This window comes from Natrix helvetica (assembly GCF_964273705.1).
Source record: "Natrix helvetica genome assembly, chromosome: 9".
NCBI lineage: Eukaryota > Metazoa > Chordata > Lepidosauria > Squamata > Natricidae > Natrix > Natrix helvetica.
In genome coordinates, this window is record NC_138560.1 from 6,687,029 (window position 1) to 6,705,740 (window position 18,712).

Below are 18,712 nucleotides of genomic sequence, written 5' to 3' on the forward strand. Positions count from 1 at the left end.
TTTAGCCTCCAGTCCCCTAAGAGGGTTGAGTCAACACTGAGTGTAGAGTCAATGTGATAACAGGAGCTCAGAGCTTTGGTTCCACTCCAAAATTACCTTTGGGGTTTCAATGACAATCATCTTCTCTCAACCTGTTGCTTCAAAACACAAGTATGACTTCATGAGCGATGTTCAAGCATATACAGCCAACACCAGATTATGCTCAGCCCTAGCAGGAAACTTTTTAAAACTACAAATTGACAGAAGGTTCTTCTTTATGTAAGACTGGTGATGACGAAAAATGTTTTCAAGGGGATAATCCTTTACATTCCCATGCTGGAACAAATCCAGCCATTATTCCAGGGGAATAAAAACTGAGTTAAGAAGCTGGTTTACCTTATTTCCCGGGAGGGGGCTGGGGGGGACCATAAAGGGAGCAGCAGCTCCCCTGTGAATGGGGGGAGAAAAGTTCAGATTCTTTCTGCCACAGCATGGGGGTTGGACTAGAAGTCCTCCAAGGTCCCTTCCAACTCTGTTATTCTACTCTACTCTACTCTACTCTACTCTACTCTACTCTACTCTACTCTACTCTACTCTACTCTACTCTACTCTACTCTACTCCATTCCATTCCATTCCATTCCATTCCATTCCATTCTATTCTGACCTGTGTTGAGGGTGTGTTTTTATTACCTACAGACACAGTTAATCTCCTAGGCCACCCAATCGAGCCCCATCCCTTTTTTTAATTTGTTGAACAAGGATGTTGCAATTGACCGGTGAGAAGTACTAACCACTTCTGCTTTCCGCGAGGGAAGAGATTTCCGTCCAAAGGCCTTTTCCTGCACTGGTCTGACAATAGCACAGAATAAACTGCAGGAGCACAGAAGCTCTCCGAAGTCCTGGAGAACAGCAGCTCTTCTGCACCAAGGGGTGAGACCACTTTTCTTTTCCCTCAGTGGGAATTTTAAGACCCGCGTGGACTTCAAATGACTCTGACTGAGATCAAAAAAAGAGCTTTAAAGGGTCTAATTTGAGCTTTATTGGCATCATTTACTTTGCAGCTTAGCTGGCCGAGCACAGTAAGAGAATTGAACATGCCTTATTCTGAAATTTCTGGGTTAAGTGGTACAAATTTTTCATTCTGCTGCGGCTGTTGTTCTTAGTCTTTTGGGGGTTTGTCTTCTCGGTGGAAGAAATATTTTAAAAGGTGGTTTTCGACACCAGAAGCTTTTGCAGAGCTGGTCCAAGCATTGTGCAGGAATACGAAGTTTTAGAGACAGGGAAAAGCAACAAACAAAAGCTTTTGAATTTGTCTTTCTTGCATTCTTGCTCTAAAGGATTTTCTGCTTCATCATCCAAAATAACTGGGCTGCCATTGAATATTAGGCATATTACCTTGATGGATGTAGACAACAAAAAACAAGAATCATTATGTAGTCATTTCTAGAGCAAGAAGTTAATATCCAGGTAGAGCTGGCATCAGATTCAGATAGGGAGGAGGTTGGAGAGGAACATGGGCCAGTCCTGGAGTCTGGGGAAGACTCTGATGAGGCAGAGATGGGACCAGGGCCGTCTGACAGTTATCAGCTGCCTTCGGAGATGGACCTCAGTGAGGCAGACGAACAGCTGGAGCCTGTTTTCAGTGTGCGCATGCGCAGAGTAGCCAGACAAAGGGAACAGCTATGGAACAGTGGTCGACTTAGGAGTAACAGGTGGACGGTGAACGGCCCCTCCCATAGGGAAGAAAATGGGAGCAAAAGGGGAGTGGAGTTTGCAGGAGACAATTTAGTTCATTCCTGCATTCTTGCCAAGTATTGCGGCGTCTGAAAGATCTCGGCATGGCCATTCTCCAAGCCTGATAAAGGTCGGTCATTGTGAACTATCTTGTAAGTCTGTGGGAGAGGAAAGACTTTGCTGGAGAGGAATTCACTATAAATTAAATAAAAGGGGTTTATCGGGACGAGGACTCGGCTTTTTGCTGTTGGGGAACCTAAGGTCACAACACAGACAGACATATACAGGTAGTCTTCAACTTAAAACGGTTCATTTAGTGACTGTTTGAAGTTACAAACGGCACTGAGAAAGTATGACCATTTTTCACACTTACAACTGTTGCAGCATCCCCATCATTACACAATCAAAATTCAGATGCTTGGCAACTGATTCTTACTTATGACCGTGGCAGTGTCCCGGGGGTCACGTGATCTCCTTTTGTGACTTTCTGACAAGCAAAGTCAATGGGGGAAGCCAGGTTCACTGAAGAACGCAGTTACTAACTTATCAGCTGCGGTGATTCACTTAACAACTGAGGGAAGAACATGGAGCAAAACTCACTTAACAAATGTCTCACATAACAACAGAAATGTTGGACTCAATTGTGGTTGTACGTTGAGGACTAATTGTGGTTGTACGTTGAGGCCCGTTTCCCCCCCACCCACCCACACACACACACACATGCTCTGACTCAATTGTGGTTGTACGTTGAGGACTACCTGTTGTTTACACCCACACCTGCTTTTACACAGGAATCATTTCAGAAAGGATAATTCAATCAAGTGAGCATCTCAGAGGGTCAAGAATCAATGGGCATTTTTTTTTGAAATGCTGCTTCTTCTCCAGTTGAAACCAGGGTCTTTTCACACCTCTGATGTCTGCTTTGGATCATTTATTTAAGAATTTCCTAAAGTGATAATTCCTGGGCTCCCTGCAAGAAGTAAAAGTGATGAAAAATCCTGCCTAAAATTTCCACTTTTGTGTCTGCTTTGATCAGGAAGGTGTGCCTGGTAATATTTCCCTGAATCTTTCAGAACTTCTTATTCTCTCTTTGCTTACAAGTCCCAAATTTCTGAAATCTGGAAATTCTCAAATCTGGAAGTGGAAACCCTTCCTTTAGAAAAAAGAAGGCATTCGCCCACTCTCTGCCACGAAATATATGTAGCTTAGCCTGAAATATATTTTAAACCTGAGCAAATCCCCAGGGTTTTTTTTTTTTTAATCATGTTTTATTTTCCATCCACAGCCAACATGTACACTTACAAGATTGGCATATCTAAAATTATATATTTAGAAAGCTTATATATAATATGACGATAACATGTAACTAAGAAATTTGCAACGAAGAGGATGAGGCTATTACTTTAAAGTAATCTTCAAGCCACTTATGAAATCTGGGCGTATATACTGGAAATTCCTCCGGTAAGCAGACACACAATTTCTAACCTCTTAAGAAACTTAAGTTCCATTGAGGTTTCTCTTATAGTAAGTAAATTCAGAGTTCATGCCTCTACATTCATTGGGGATTGGCCTGGCATGTGCAGGGATGGGCTTCAAAAATTTCAGCAACAGGTTCCCTGCCTGGTTGTTGGGTGGGTGTGGCCATGGTGGGCGTGGCCTAGTCAGCCTCCTGCACCACAGCAGGGGCGGCGCAGGGCAGGGCGTTTTCACCTTCCCCAGGCTCTAGAGGCTTTCCTCGAGCCTCTAGGAGGGCAAAAACTGCTTTCCCCATGCTCTGGGCACCTTCCGGAGGCTGGAAATGGAGCTGTTTCTGGCCTTCCGGAACTTCTGGGAGGCCCGTTTCCCCCTCCCACATGCTCCGAGCCTCCATACGGGCTCTACACTTACCTCATGTCCTAAACAGGTCGCGTGGAGACTCCTGGGAGGGGCGAGGTGGGGTGGGAGGACAAGGGTGGGAGGTTCCAGCCAGGGGTGGAATTTGGAGGTTCTCCAAACCAGCCATAATGTTAGCTATGAGTTCTCCCAAACCTGGGCGAACCCATAGCAGCTCACACCTGGGCACGTGCCAAGGCACCTTTATCAGTAAACAAGCCAAAAAGATAATAGATTTTTTAAAAAATCTGAATAATATTGAGAATAGCACCATCAGAAACTTGTATGTTGGTAGGGTTATTATTATAATAACTGGTGTTGTACCAGTGCTGGTGTCCTCCTCCTCCTTGAAACTGTATTCAGGAAGTTTGATGGTCATGACACCAAAACATCTGAGAGCAGTTTGCAACATGGTAATGTTGGGAAATTCTAAGTTTCTAGCTCTTCGAATAAGAAGCAGCTGAACGATATGGAAAACGTTTATACCATTTAGCAGGCGGATTAGAAAGAAGTGAAGCTGAACGGTGGGCAATTCCAGGAGACCAAAGCGTGCAGACCTTCGCTAAGTCTACATTGACACTTTGGGATTCGGTGTTGCAAGATTGGTGAGCTACAAACCCCAACTCTCCTAGAGGTAAAGAAATATAGGGAGAAGCATGTCTGCAATGATGAGGCCCATAATTCCTTCAGCCATCACAAAAGAGCAGTTTTAAAAGACAAACTAAGGAGAAAACGTCTAATTAAAATAACCGTTTTACTACTAATATAACAGACTAAATTAGGGTCTGCATTGGTTCCTACCGGTTCGGACCGATTTGGCCGAATCAGTAGTGGTTTGGCAGTTTGGGTTGCTGGAACTGGCAGAGACCCAGACCTGCCACGCCCCCAAATCGGTTCCCTGGTTGGCGCTGTCGGTGGCGCTATCTTGTTTTTCAGTTCTGTGCATGCGCAGAACAATTTTAATTGCACTGTGCATGTGTGCACAGCGCGCATCAAATGCGTGCACCTGCGAAGAGTGCACACGAGCAAACTAGCTGTTGTGCCAGCCAGAACCCACCCCTGGTCCGTATAAATTAGGATTATGACCTCATGCCTTACCTACCAGCTTCCTAATTTCCCTATGAGTCTCCTCTAGCATGAAGCTTGTGATGTGAACCAACAAGGATCTCCTTATCTTTTTGTGAATGTGGTGGATGCGATCTCATCTGCTACTGTCATTCTTTAATCATTTATCATTCCTAAATCATACATTTAGTTCTGTCTCCAGTTCCAAAGAAGTAAGAATGGGAGTCAAAATATGTTTTGGTGTACTGCAGGTTTCTGCTGGGCTTGTTCTCTGAATCAAGTGACAAAAATTAGACACTGTGCAACAAATGTAGGCACAAGACATCCATGCTGCCACAATGCCTCACAATTCCATATTTTAGCAACAGTTCCTATCACATAAAGGGGGCAAGAGGGACAGAAGAATGGAACTGTCTCGGATCTATCTTAAAGTGGTGGGATTTGGGAGCAAAGGACTAATATTGGATAGTCAGTGTTCAGAAATCTATTTTGTCCAGTTGACTATTCCTTCTTTCTTTCACCCTTCCATCCACCTTGTGAGCATTCTGTCTCAAATGACTATGGAAGTCCCCTTAAAGTCACATTCCTCTCCTCTTGTGGCGAGAAGCACCCGTTTTGGTTGCATAAAAATAGAATCTACACTCTGGATAGTAAAAACAGAGTAAGGTTTTATATACGGTATGATATTAGTTCCACTTCTCCAAAAGTCCTTATGCAAAAAGACTGTTTAATTTGGCACCCTTAAATCAACCCCTGTATTGGCAGAAGGAATTAGTTGAAGGTGGGAAGGTGGCCCAGATAAAAACATTGGCGTGATAATCATGCCAAGAAATAAACTTCTGATCTAATTCCCAAACTTCGTAGAAATACACTTGGATGCTTACAAAATATCTGACAATACTAAAGCAAGATCACCTGATCTCTAAGAATCTTCAGGCCCCTTATGGTGGTATTTTGGTAGCCATTCCAGATATTAAGAGCTTTTCCTGTTCAAAAATATTCTACCATCCAAGAATGATCCAGAATGTTTCTCTGCGTTGTAGTTGATATCTGTTCTGATTTATTTTGTTTGAAAAAAAAATACATGAACAAAAACTCCAAAGATTTTTAGCCTAATCCATGGTCAAGCCGACTGGCTTAAATGTCATATTCTTCCAACCTCTAGGAAAACTACCAGTAATCCTTGACATGATTGGGACCAGATTTTCTGTTGCTAAGTATAGCTGTTGTTAACTGAGCTGTGTCTGATTTAGTAACCATTTTCCCATGAATCATTGCAGTTGTTAAGTGAACCAGGCAGTCATGAAATGGACTGACTTTTTCCCTTGACTTAGTTTGTTTAAAAACCGGCTGGGAAAGTTGCCCATGAGGATCACATAACCCTGGGACACTGTAACCATCATAAATACAAATGCCTGTCTATTGACAGCAATAGCACTTAGACTTATATGCTGCTTCACAGGGCTTTACAGCCTTCTCTAAGCAGTTTACAGAGTCAGCATAATAGCCCCCAACAATCTGGGTCCTCATTTTGCTGACCTCAAAAAGATGGAAGGCTGAGTCAATCTTGAGCTGGTTAGGATCGAGCTGCTGGCAGTGGAGTTTGCCTAAGTGACTGTAGGGATACTGCAACAGTCATAAGCGCAAGGGTCGTAAATCACTTTTTTATATTGCCATTGTAACTTTGAACGGTCACGAACAAAAGTCGTAAGTTGAAAACTACCGGTATTTGTCCGAGTAGAGAAGAAACAGTTAGAATAGAGTTGGAAGGGACTTTGGAGGTCTTCTAGTCCAACCCCCTGCCTAGACAGGAAACCCTACACCACTTCAGACAAATGGTTATCCAATCTCTTCTTAAAAACTTCCAGTGTTGGAGAATTCACAACTTCCGGAGGCTCGTCGTACCACTGATTAATCGTTCTAACTGTCAGGAAATCCCTCCTTTGTTCTAAGTTGCTTCTCTCCTTGATTAGTTTCCACCCATTGCTTTTTGTTCTGCCATCAGGAGCATTGGAGAATAGCTTGACTCCCTCTTCTTTTGTTAACAAGTTGTTACAACTAGTTACAACTAGATGGTCACTAGTTGTTACAATCAAGGATAGATTTTGTTTTTGAGTAGCCATCATCTGAGACCAACCTGGCTTCAATATTCTCCCAAGGGAAAACTCATTCTCACAGTTTCTGTACCTAGGTTTGGCTCCTTGGACTTCTTAGGATCCTACCGCTGACTGCAACCTTCCAAAGAGGCTGAGATTTCAGGGATGAGAACATGGCTTGTCCCCTTGAGGCCTTCTTCCTTGGGCTAATTTCAACACAGTTGCTTTGGAAAGGTAAGAGCTGGTGGGAAGGTGAGAGGCCGACTCTTTGATCGCAGCCTTGAATTACTTCTCCTCTCCTGTGGTGGAAGTGGGAGGGGGGGTCCGTTACTGGGTAGACGAGCTTCTTGTTTTCCATTCTTTGCAGGTGTGATGCCTGCAGATGGGTATGACCTGAATGTTTCTATATCGCATGTGTTGGTAGAGAAAGAGCTCTGTGCCACCATTCCCTGCACTTTCACTTATAAAGAAAGTGATGCCTGGCCGGGTGCAGAATTGAAGGGATTTTGGAAGAAAAAAACAACAAACGAAGAAGTTACAGTGGCCGATTCTACTGACAAGCTGTCAACTAAGGGTACTTTCAAAATCATTGGGAATCTGACAGCAGGAAACTGTTCTCTCCTCATCTGGAAACCCCAAGAAACTGACATAGATACATACTATTTCAGAATGGAAAAAAAACCTGCAGCACTATTTAGCTTTACCAAAAATGCCATATTCCTGAACGTGACAGGTAAGTACCTGGAAAAATGTTTGTTGGAAGCTGCAGTTTTCACCAGCCATTGTAAAATGTTATTATTAACGCCCCCCTCCCTCTGTTATGTTTTTGTTGCCGTTCTTGTTTTAGTTCTGTTTTGATAATGCTTTTAAAATAGTTATATGATGGGATGAAGTAATAATTCTTTTATATGGTGATTGAATTTTTGGATTGCTGTATGCTATCCAGAGTTACTTTCTGGCCATCTAAAATTTGATTAATTCATAAATAAATAGGGTTGGGTTGAGGCTGCAGATAACAACGGTGGGAGGGAGGAGTAAAGCCACTGCCAGAGGAAGGATCCTCCCTTTGTCTTCCTTTCTCCCTCTTTCACTGATAGACGTCAACCCAGAGATAAGGTTTCAAGCAATATTTTATTTTATATTCTATTATTTTATTTTATTATTTTATTATATTATATTATTTTATTTTATTTTCTTATTATTTTATTATTTTATTTTATTTTATTTTATTTTATTATTTTATTATTTTATTTTATTTTATTATTTTAGTTTAGTTTAGTTTAGTTTAGTTTATTATTTTATTATTATTTTATTTTATTTTAGTATATTTTATTTTATTAGTTTAGTTTAGTTTAATTTTATTTAATTTTATTTTATTTTATTATTTTAGTTTATTTTATTAGTTTAGTTTAGTTTAGTTTAGTTTATTATTTTATTTTATTTTATTTTATTATTATTTTATTTATTTTATTCTTGTAGTCTCCGTTTGTAGTTTATATAAAATTTCATATTATCAAACACACACACACACATATGCATTATTATCATTATTAATCATTTATTTGACTATAACTATTATCACTTCATTTTATATATAATATTTTAAATTTTACTAAGTTTAATTTTTATTATACACTTTCATGACATCAGCCGGTATCTTTCCAGTAATAGTGCAGTCTTATGTCTCTTGCCATTGATAGCATTAATCTTCTGATTACTTTCTTGGTAAGTCTTATATGGACTTCTCTTCGCAACTTGTTGTTCATTTCGTATCTTATGAAAACTCAAAACCTTGCATCTGCTCCTTCCATCAGCTTGTCTTTGGTTATCACTGGTGCTTCTGTCAAGATTTCTCTCCTTACCTCCATCAATTTTTCTCTCTTTTCTTCTTCTATACTTTGAAATCTGGGGTAGAGTTCCAGTCCTTCTAACTCCCCTTTCCATATTCTGCTCTTGCCATTTCCAAACACGCTCAGATTGCTGTCAGTATCCCCAATTTTCTTATCTTTTTGATATTTTTTTTCTTCAAGTTTTAGAACTCTGTCCTCCACTTTCTTCATTTGATAAACATCCTGAATTTTTCCATCAAATTTTTCTGTTTTGTGTTCTATATTCGCCAATCTCTTCTCAGTTTTCTCTGTTACTACTAATAATTTTTCAATTTCAAAGATAATCATTTGCAATGTTAAAATTTCTTTTTCCTGTTGCGCCATTCTTCTAACTTATAAACACTGCCACTATAGCATTCAAGGCTTTTTGTTATATTTCAAGCAAGTTCATTATAATCTTTCAAGTTAAGGCTTTGTCTTCCCTCTAAATTAGCTGCTGATAAAACTCCCAAAGAACATCTGTATAAACAACCTGTGTTCTTCCTATTATCACTCTCGGTAAGCAAACTGAAAAACCTTGAAGTGCCAAATGATCAAAGAGAAAAAAGAAAAAAACAATGTTTCCAAGCCTCTTCTCTATCACCGTCTCTACGAGATGGTTTAGGTCCAAAAGGACCGTCCAACCAGCAGAATTATCGACTGTGATCTTGGAGCTACAAGATTGTATGTCGTGTCGTCACGACGTCAGCTCCTCCTCCTCCATTATTTTATTATTGTATTCTCTTTTCTTTTATTATTTTCTTTTCTTTTATTATTTTCTTTTCTTTTCTTATTTTATTGGAATTTGTCAAACATAAACAAGAATAGAAGAATAAAAACACAATGACAGGGATGATAGGCAGGTTAGTGCACTTATGCATGCCTCCTTTACTGACCTCTTAAGTATGGAGTAAGGTCCACGGAAGTCAATCTGTGACTGAAACTGTGAAAATGTGTAGCTGGGACAACTGGATCAGGTAGGACATTCCAGACTTTGATAACTCTATTACAGAAATCGTATTTGTTACAGTCAAGTTTAGAACTTGATCCACAGAATCTGATCCACAGTCAGCCACAGGCTTAGACACAGACGCATCAAGGGGTGGTGAAATGCTTCAGGAAAGCATTAATGTTTCCTTAATAATATAGGTGCACCCTCCCACCATGGCCTCAATTTCACACGTCATACTAAGCAATATTTCAGTTTCTTTGATTTATGCTAGTGGGATGTGTAAACCAGAGGTGGTATTCAGCCAGTTCTGGCAGGTTCTGGAGAACCAGTAGCAGAAATTTTGAGTAATTCGGAGAACCGGCAAATAGGCTGCCCCTGCCCCTGCTGCCTCCCACCCTCCCAGCTGATCTTCTTTTGTTGCCTTGAAGAGGAGAACAGAGCTGGAAAGCAGGTTAGAGGGGTGGAGAGGGAATGGGGATTTTGCAGTATCTTTCCCCTGCCAGACCCACAAAAACATGCCACTCCTACAAAGCCACTCCCACAGAACAGGTAGTAAAAAAAATTTGAATCCCACCACTGGTGTAAACACATTTTATGTAATTTATAAACTGTGATGTATAAATTTGCCATGTATGAAAAGCCAATTGTGGACTTTCTAATAAACCATGGTCAAAAGCAATTGTGTCTTAGCCTGATGGTAGAAATTGTCAAAAGAGGAAAAGAAGCGCTAAGACTTTTGATTAACAGTCCTGCAGTGAAGGTCCTCCTGAAGAGTTGTTTTGTGATGTGTTTCCTGCCCTCGTTTTGCATTTCCTGGGCTGCTGGATCTGTAACTTTGCCCTTGTAGATGGACACAACAAAGTTCTCAAAGTTGGAAGAGGCCTTCATGGGTGTTATAGATTCATGAAATGCTAACAAACATGGATTTGTGCATGTCCCAAACGTGTTTTTTTTTTAAGAAAAGGCAACTGGACTTGCTAGGTTTTTTCTTTGAAAATGTTTCTCTTCTAATCCGAGAAGCATCTTCAGATGCTTGAGAAGATGCTCGAAATAGACACCCCAGTCCAGTTGCCTTTTCAAAATAAAAACCACTTTTGATACACCTTTGACTTGGATCACTGAGAATCTTCATAAACATTTGAAATATAGACGTTCTCTGTTGCATAAAATCTTGTACTTCAAGAGAGGATAAAATCTCAATGGGTCCATCTCACCTGAGACTCATTTGGGAAGGTGCCTGAAGATCAAGATCAGTGGATGGGTAAGAATGTAGTCCTGGAATAACTTTCTTCTGATTCCTCTCTTCTCTTCTTAGAAAGACAATCACCGAGAATAATAATGGATACGATGAGAGCAGGAAATTCTACAAGCATCACCTGTGCAACCTCAGGAGGCTGTAGTCGGATGCCTCCAAATATCACCTGGGACGGATTTCCCAAATCCATCAAACCTCATGTGCACTTGAATGAGACCCAGGTTTACACCTCAGTGGTGGATTTCTCACCTTCTCCTGCAGACCACAAGCGGAATATCACCTGCATGGTCAATTACATAAATGAGACCGAACCTGTTTCCAGAAAGAGAACCGTCCAACTGAATGTCACTTGTGAGTGATCTTTTCTAGGTCTGCATGGGTTCAAGCCCTGAATCCCAAGGCAGTTTCAATTCACTTCTGGTTTGAAGAATGGAGCTATGTCATTGGTCCTTTGCATCAGAGAGCAAAGCGGCACCGTTTGCTGTTCTCTCTTTCACTCAGCTTGGCTCCCTTTGACAGGTAGTTTTCTTCACTAGCTTGTGGGGAGAAGGGGACAATCAGAGACTCTCTAGGGAAAGGTTTCCCAGCCTTCTCAACTTTAAGACATGTGGACTTCAACTCCCAGAATTCCCCAGTCAACATGCCTTCACATGCCTTAAAATTGCTAAGGTTGAGTAACACCCATGTGGACATTATCCATGGTGGCGCAGTGGTTAGAGTGCAGTGCTGCAGGCTACTTCTGCTGACTGCCGGCTGCCTATAATTTGGCAGTTCGAATCTGACCAGGCTCATGGTTGAGTCAGGCTTCCATCCTTCCAAGGTGGGTAAAATGAGGACCCAGATTGTCGGGGGCAATGTGCTGACTCTGTAAACCGCTTAGAGAGTGCTGTAAAAGCACTGTGAAGCGATAAATAAGTCTAAGTGCTATTGCTATCCTGTCAAAATGGCAGCCAATTCTTAGCATCCTATAACCAAAAAGGGAGAGTGTGGAAGAGGAGAGGTTGGGACACCGGCTCCAAGAAATCAACATAAGTAATTTGGGATCTGATTACTTCCAAGTCTCTATTGGAAAGGATTTCTGAATTGGCGGATTTGTTTTTCTCTTACAGTCGAACCGCAGATGCTAGGGTTCAAGGGGGAACATTTTCGCTCCAATAAAAGTAAGTTGCGTGATTCTCCCAGCAACCTTCTGCTCAGGAAAGAGGTAGAAGAGAATACTGAAGAGAATATCTTTGCTGACCACCTGGCATGTATTTTTGATGATTATAGTGCCCCAGGGTCAAGGGATCCTCATTGGCAATGATAAGATGATTGACTTAATAACTGCAGTGATTTGTGATTTTTAAAAAGGGCACAAAATCAGGTGTGATTCACTTAAAAATCATGTAGCTTAACAATGCAAATTCAGGTCCCAATTGTCTCAATCTGGTTTTGTTTAGAATTGCCCTAAAAGTAAGAAGGGATTTAAACTGTTGTCCATTTCAAATAACTGAATTGTTTTTGCCTAGATTGTCCTGTCTGCCTGTCTGTCTCATCTACCTCATCTATCTAATCAATCATCTATCTCATCTCTCTACGGTGTGTGTGTGTGTGTGTGTGCATGCATACATACATACACACACATATATACATACACACACACACACACACACACACACACACACACCGTAGAGAGATGAGATAGATGATTGATTAGATAGATGAGACAGACAGGCAGACAGGACAATCTAGGCACATCCGTACATACATATATACATCTATATCTCAATTCTCTCTCTCTCTCTCCCCCATGTCTAATCTCTCTCATCTATCTAATCCCTCTTTCTTTCTATCTATCTCATCTATCTCATATACTATATCTGTCTATCTCTATTTATCTATCGTATCTCATCTCTCTCATCTGTCTAATCCATCCATCTATCTATCTATCTATCTATCTATCTATCTATCTATCTATCTATCTATCTATCTATCTATCATCTATCTATCACCTACCTACCTATCTCTCTCTCTATATCCTGTACATAATTGGTTTTCTCCTTTAGATACAATATAGATCTATCTATCTATCTATCTATCTATCTATCTATCTATCTATCTATCTATCTATCTATCTATCTATCTATCTAATCTATCTCATATACTATATCTGTCTATCTCTATTTATCTATCGTATCTCATCTCTCCCATCTGTCTAATCCCTCTTTCTATCTCATGTCATCTCATCTCTCTCTCTCTCTCTCTCTCCCATGTCTCATCTATCTAATCCATCTATCTATCTATCTATCTATCTATCTATCTATCTATCTATCTATCTATCTATCTATCTATCTATCTATCTATCTATCATCTCCCACCTTTATTATTTTCAACAATAACTCAAGATGGTGGACATACACAATATTCCTTCTTCCTCCTATTTTCACCACAACAACAATAACCTGTGAGGTGAGTTGGGCTGAGAGAGAGGGACTGGCCCCAAGCCATGCTTTTCCTACTCTAATTATTTGGTAATTCAGAACTCGTGTTTAGGAGGAAGTCATGAACAAATGTCATGATATGGCATCAGTTTCTCCTCCAAATTGCAAACCAAGACATTTCTACCTTTTGTTGAAATCAATGCCTGTTGGTAAAACCATCCGAGCAAATGTTGAGATTTCTAGGCCTTGTCTTCTCAGTGTCTCTCTCGGATCTTGCAGGTCTGGAGAACTTCACAAGCACTTCGCAGTTCAGCGTCCAAAAAGGGGATTCCATCTGCCTACGCTGCAGGGTGAAAGGCAATCCTTCGGCGAACGTGTCTTGGGTTAAAGGAACCAAAGTCTTCCAGGGAAAACCACGAGCCATGAATGTCCTGAAGCTTTTTGATCTTAAGGTAGAGGATTCTGGAACGTACACATGTCGGGCCGCCAACAAACTAGGCAGTAATGAAACATCTTTTGAACTCTCCGTAAGAGGTATGTGAGGCAATTTTGAATTTTTTACATTTAATTTGTCAAACATGTACAAGGTAGCAGGTATAAGTATAAACATGGCCATGAACAAGGGAAATGAGTACAAATAAATGGGGACAGTAGGACAGGGATGGAAGGCATACTGGTGCACTTATGCACGCCCCCTTTACAGACCTCTTAGGAATGGGGTGAGGTCCTTGGTAGACAGTTGAAGGTTGAGGCTGTTTGAGGATGTAACAATGGAGTCAGGTTAGGGACGTTGACCACTCTGTTGCTGAAGTCATATTTTCTGCCATCGAATTTGGAGCGGTTTACCTTGAGTTTGTATCTATTGTTTGCCCGTGTATTATTGTGGTTGAAGCTGAAGTAGTCATTGACAGGTAGGACGTTGTAGCAGACAATTTTGTGTACTGTGCTTAGGTCAGATCGCAGGCGGCGTAATTCCAAGTTGTCCAAGCCCAAAGTTTTGAGCTTGGTGGCATAAAGGACCCTATTGCGAGCAGAGGAGCGGAGTACTCTTTTCGTGAAATATCTCTGGACCTGCTCAATTGTATTAATGTCCAATACACAGTGTGGATTCCAGGCAGACGAGCTGTATTTGAGAAGTGGCCTGGGAAAGGTTTTGTATGCCAAATCTTTGGCGTACAAAATTTACTCAGAAGGATGAAAAATCTGGAATTACGGGTAGTCCTAGAACGAACCCTTACACAGTGCATTCTGAAAGTATTCAGACTCTCTTCACTTTACATGACTTGCATTTTGCAAGGAAGAATAGCAGAATATTTCCCCAATCCGGGTGTGCAAAGTGTCACACCCCAAAAGGCTCCACGATATAATTGCTGCCAAAGGTGCTTCAGCAAAGTACTGAGAGAAAGGCCTGAATATTTATGCCAATGTGATCTTTCAGGGGTTTTTTCCTCCTTTTTTAAAATAAATTTACAGACCGTTCTAAAATTCTGTTTTTGCTTTGTCATTATGCAGTACTAAATGTAGATGAATGAGGTGGGGAGGGGGGAGGGGGCAAATGAATTTCAACAACTGTAGAATCAGGCTGGAGCATAACACAATTGACAAAAGTGAAGGGGGTCTGAATACTTTCTGAATGCAAGGTACCAGAGAGGGGATGGCATATTGGGAATGCTGGGGCAGGGCTATTTTTGTGTCATTTATTTTATACATTTATATCATGCCTTTATTATTTTTATAAGCAACTCAAGGTGGCAAACATATCTAATGTTCCTTCTTCGTCCTATTTGGGCTAAGAGGGAGTGAATGACCCAAGGTCTCCCAGTTGGCTTTCATACCTAAGTGTGGACTAGAACTCCCTATCTCCTGGTGATTGACCCCAAATCACCCAGCTGGCTTTCATGCCTAGGTGGGGACTAGAACTCACTATCTCTTGGCGATTGGCTCAAAGTCAATTGCCTTTCATGCTGATGACAGGATTAGAACTCATCACCTCCTGTTGACCATCCCAAACTTAGCTAGGTGGTTTTCATGGTTCAGGATGGGTCTAGAACTCACTGTCTCCTGGCTTCTAGACGGATGGTTTAATCACTAGAGCATACTGGCTCTGTATTTAAATCCAAACTGGATTAGAAAAACAACAAACTATTGAACTCTTGTCTGTTCTTCTATCTGTCCAAAGACCCACCTACAACCCTGATTCTCATTGTGACCGGTGCCCTCATCATGCTTGTTCTTATTGTGCTAATCCCTGGAACCATCCTTGCTTCTAAAAGGTAGGTAATTGTAGGAATTTGTTTCTGGACTGAGTGATGAACAATGAGGTTGAAAATATATTTTGGAAGATAATGTCCTCTTCTGAATTTCAGGATACTCTTGCACACTTACCATCTTTTTTGTAAAAAGAGTAAAGGTGGGATATAAATGAGTAAATAAAAAAACCCTATAAGCTATGGTTTCTCCTAAGCATTTGTGAATAGTTATTCTGTTTACACTGTTTATTGGTGAGTTTCATTTCAAGTTTACTATTGATTTGGAGGTTTTAAACTGAATGGAGTCAGACATGACAGGGGAACATACAAACTTTGTAAAATTGATTCGATAGATAGATAAACATGCAGACAGACAGATAGATAGATATAGGTGATAGACAGAAATGATAGATGATAGATAGATAGATAGATAGATAGATAGATAGATAGATAGATAGATAGGTGTGATAGACAGAGGGATAGATAGATAGATAGATAGATAGATAGATAGATAGATAGATAGATGGATGGATGGATGGATGGATGGATGGATGGATGGATGGATAGATGGGTAGATGGGTAGATGGGTAAATAGATGGATAGATGGATGGATGGATGGATGGATGGATAAGCAGTCCTTAGTGCTCTCTGAACTTGCTTGTTTTCTTGCAGATATTTCTTTACCCTAATTAGGTAACATAATCAGTGATAGATGGATGGATGAATGAATGGATGGATGGATAGAGATTCAGATAGAGAGACAAGATAGATAGATAGATAGATAGATAGAGGGAGGGAGGCAGGCGCAGATAGGCAGGCAGGCAGGCAGGCAGGCAGGCAGGCAGGCAGGCAGGCAGGCAGGCAGGCAGGCAGGCAGGCAGGCAGGCAGACAGACAGACAGACAGACAGACAGACAGACAGACAGACAGACTCTTTGTTTTTCAGCTCCCTTAGGAAAATTTCTGCTTTTGCAGAATCATTTGCAAATTTGTGTACGTCATTTACCGGAACTTTCTATACACTTTTTTCCTCCAATTGAGTGGGTTCATCTAGTTCATCTAGCATGCGTGCTTTCATCAGAGGCACCAAGATATTGGTAGCACAAAACTCAACAGCTGGGAGCCTCGGTTTGAGACCTCCTGCCAACTTTTATAGCCTCAGCAATCTTGTATGATATTATTACTTTATGCATTGGTAATTCCTTCGCCATCCTCCTTTGCCATTAAAATAAGAACTGACTATAAAGATTAACACTCTCTCTCTCTCTCTCTCTCTCTCTCTCTCTCTCTCTCTCTCTCTCTCTCTCTCTCTCTCTCTCTCTCTCTCTCTCAAAAGTTGACTTACAAGACATATATAAATGTCCTATTATGTTTTAGAAGCATCTTAAATTTTTTATTTTGTTCCTATGAGTTTATATACCATTGTCAGTGTTTTATTGCCACTAATATATTTCTCTCTCTGGTTGTTCTTCTTTCATTCAGACACGAAGAAATCTATGAATTCCCACTTCAGTTTATTAGTTCCCCACATACTTAGTTGATTATTATCTGGAGTATTATTAAGTCTGAATAATCTCCGTTCATAAAGTACACAACCTTTCTTTTCTGACAATAACAAATTATTTAATTTTCTCTGGCAAAGTTGCTTTTATTTATAACTGAACACATTAAATATGCTATGTTCGAATCAAATTATACTAAGGAACTTTCAAAGGGGAGAGAAGGCCTAGGAAAACTCTTCTCTCAGCCTGAGTTTTCACACAAGACATTAAATCTTAATTTGGATCCCTTGGTTTGGTATTAACTTATTTATTTATCCAATTTATATGCCCACCCATCTCAGGAAAAGTGACTTTGGGTGATTTACCATTTTTTTCTATCTACTTTCTTCTGCTTTTTCTATTAATTCTCAGAATTTGCTTGGCACACACCAAAGATGGTATGCAGCGAATATCATCACTCTTTTCAATTCAACTTTAATCCCTTTTGAATTCCTGACTCGGATGGAAATTCTGTCCCCTTATCCTTTATCCTACTTTTTCTTAATTTCTTTTTTTTGTACCCGTGCAATATGTTAATGTTGTTGTTTCCATTCTTGCCATTGAATGTTTCGTGTCTATTATTAAAAAGATGAGTAGGGGACTGGAAGCTAAAACATATGAAGAACAGTTGCAGGAATTGGGTATGTCTAGTTTAATGAAAAACCATAAGAAAGACTGAGCGTGAATAAAACTTTATAAAAAGAAAGAAAGAAAGACTGAGTGCGAAGGAATTGAGGCCTTTGAACTCTGGTGCTGGAGAAGACTCCTGCGAGTCCCTTGGACTGCAAGGTAATCAAGCCAGTCAATCCTAGAGGAGATCAACCATGGCTGCTCTTTAGAAGGCCAGATCCTGAAGATGAAACTCAAATACTTTTGGCCACCTAATGAGAAGGAAGGACTCCCTGGAGAAGAGCCTAATGCTGGGAACGATAGAGGGCAAAAGAAGAACAGGACAACAGAGAATGAGGTGGCTGGATGGAGTCACCAAAGCAGTAGGCGTGAGCTTAAATGGAGGGATGGTAGAGGACAGGAAGGCCTGGTGGAACGTTGTCCATGTGGTTGCGATGCGTTGGACACGACTTCACGACTAACAGCCACAACAAAAGTTTAATGAAAAGGAGGACCAGGGGTGCTTTGATAGCAGTATTCCAATATTTGAGGGGCTGCCACAAAGAAGAGGGAATCAAACTATTCTCCAAAGTAGCAGAAGACAGGACAAGAAGCAATGGATGGAAACTAATCAAGGAGAGAAGCAACCTGGAACCAAGGAAAAAAATCCCAACCATTAGAACAATTAATCAGTGGAACAACTTGCCTCCAGAAGTTGTGGGTTCTCCAACATTGGAGATTTTCAAGAAGGGATTGGACAGCAATTTGTCTAAAAGGATATAGGGTTTCCTGCTTGAGCAGGGGGTTGGATTAGAACAGGGGTGTCCAAACTTGGGAACTTTAAGACTTGTGGACTTCAACTCCCAGAATTCCCCAGCCAGCTGGCTGGGGAATTCTGGGAGTTGAAGTCCACAAGTCTTAAAGTTCCCAAGTTTGGACACCCCTGGATTAGAAGACTTCCAAACTCCCTCCCACCTCTGATATTCTGTTATTGTTATGCTTTCATATATGACAATGAGAGTATTGTGTCTCGTTTCTAGAATTAGGATAGGAATATAATTATCTACTGGAG

The 18,712-nt window shown here is 40.7% G+C and overlaps 1 protein-coding gene across 1 annotated transcript; it reads left to right on the forward strand.

The window, feature by feature from the left end:
- Positions 1–790: 790 nt before the first annotated feature.
- On the forward strand, positions 791–16,544 carry LOC309396503 (sialic acid-binding Ig-like lectin 14; the record flags this gene model as incomplete). Its single annotated transcript, XM_081961663.1, has 8 exons — positions 791–910; positions 6,843–6,981; positions 7,115–7,480; positions 10,883–11,173; positions 11,932–11,982; positions 13,522–13,776; positions 15,422–15,515; positions 16,466–16,544. Exons 2-8 carry the CDS (start codon positions 6,921–6,923, stop codon positions 16,542–16,544), a joined length of 1,197 nt encoding a protein of 398 aa, XP_081817789.1. The 5' UTR covers positions 791–910; positions 6,843–6,920.
- Positions 16,545–18,712: the final 2,168 nt, after the last annotated feature.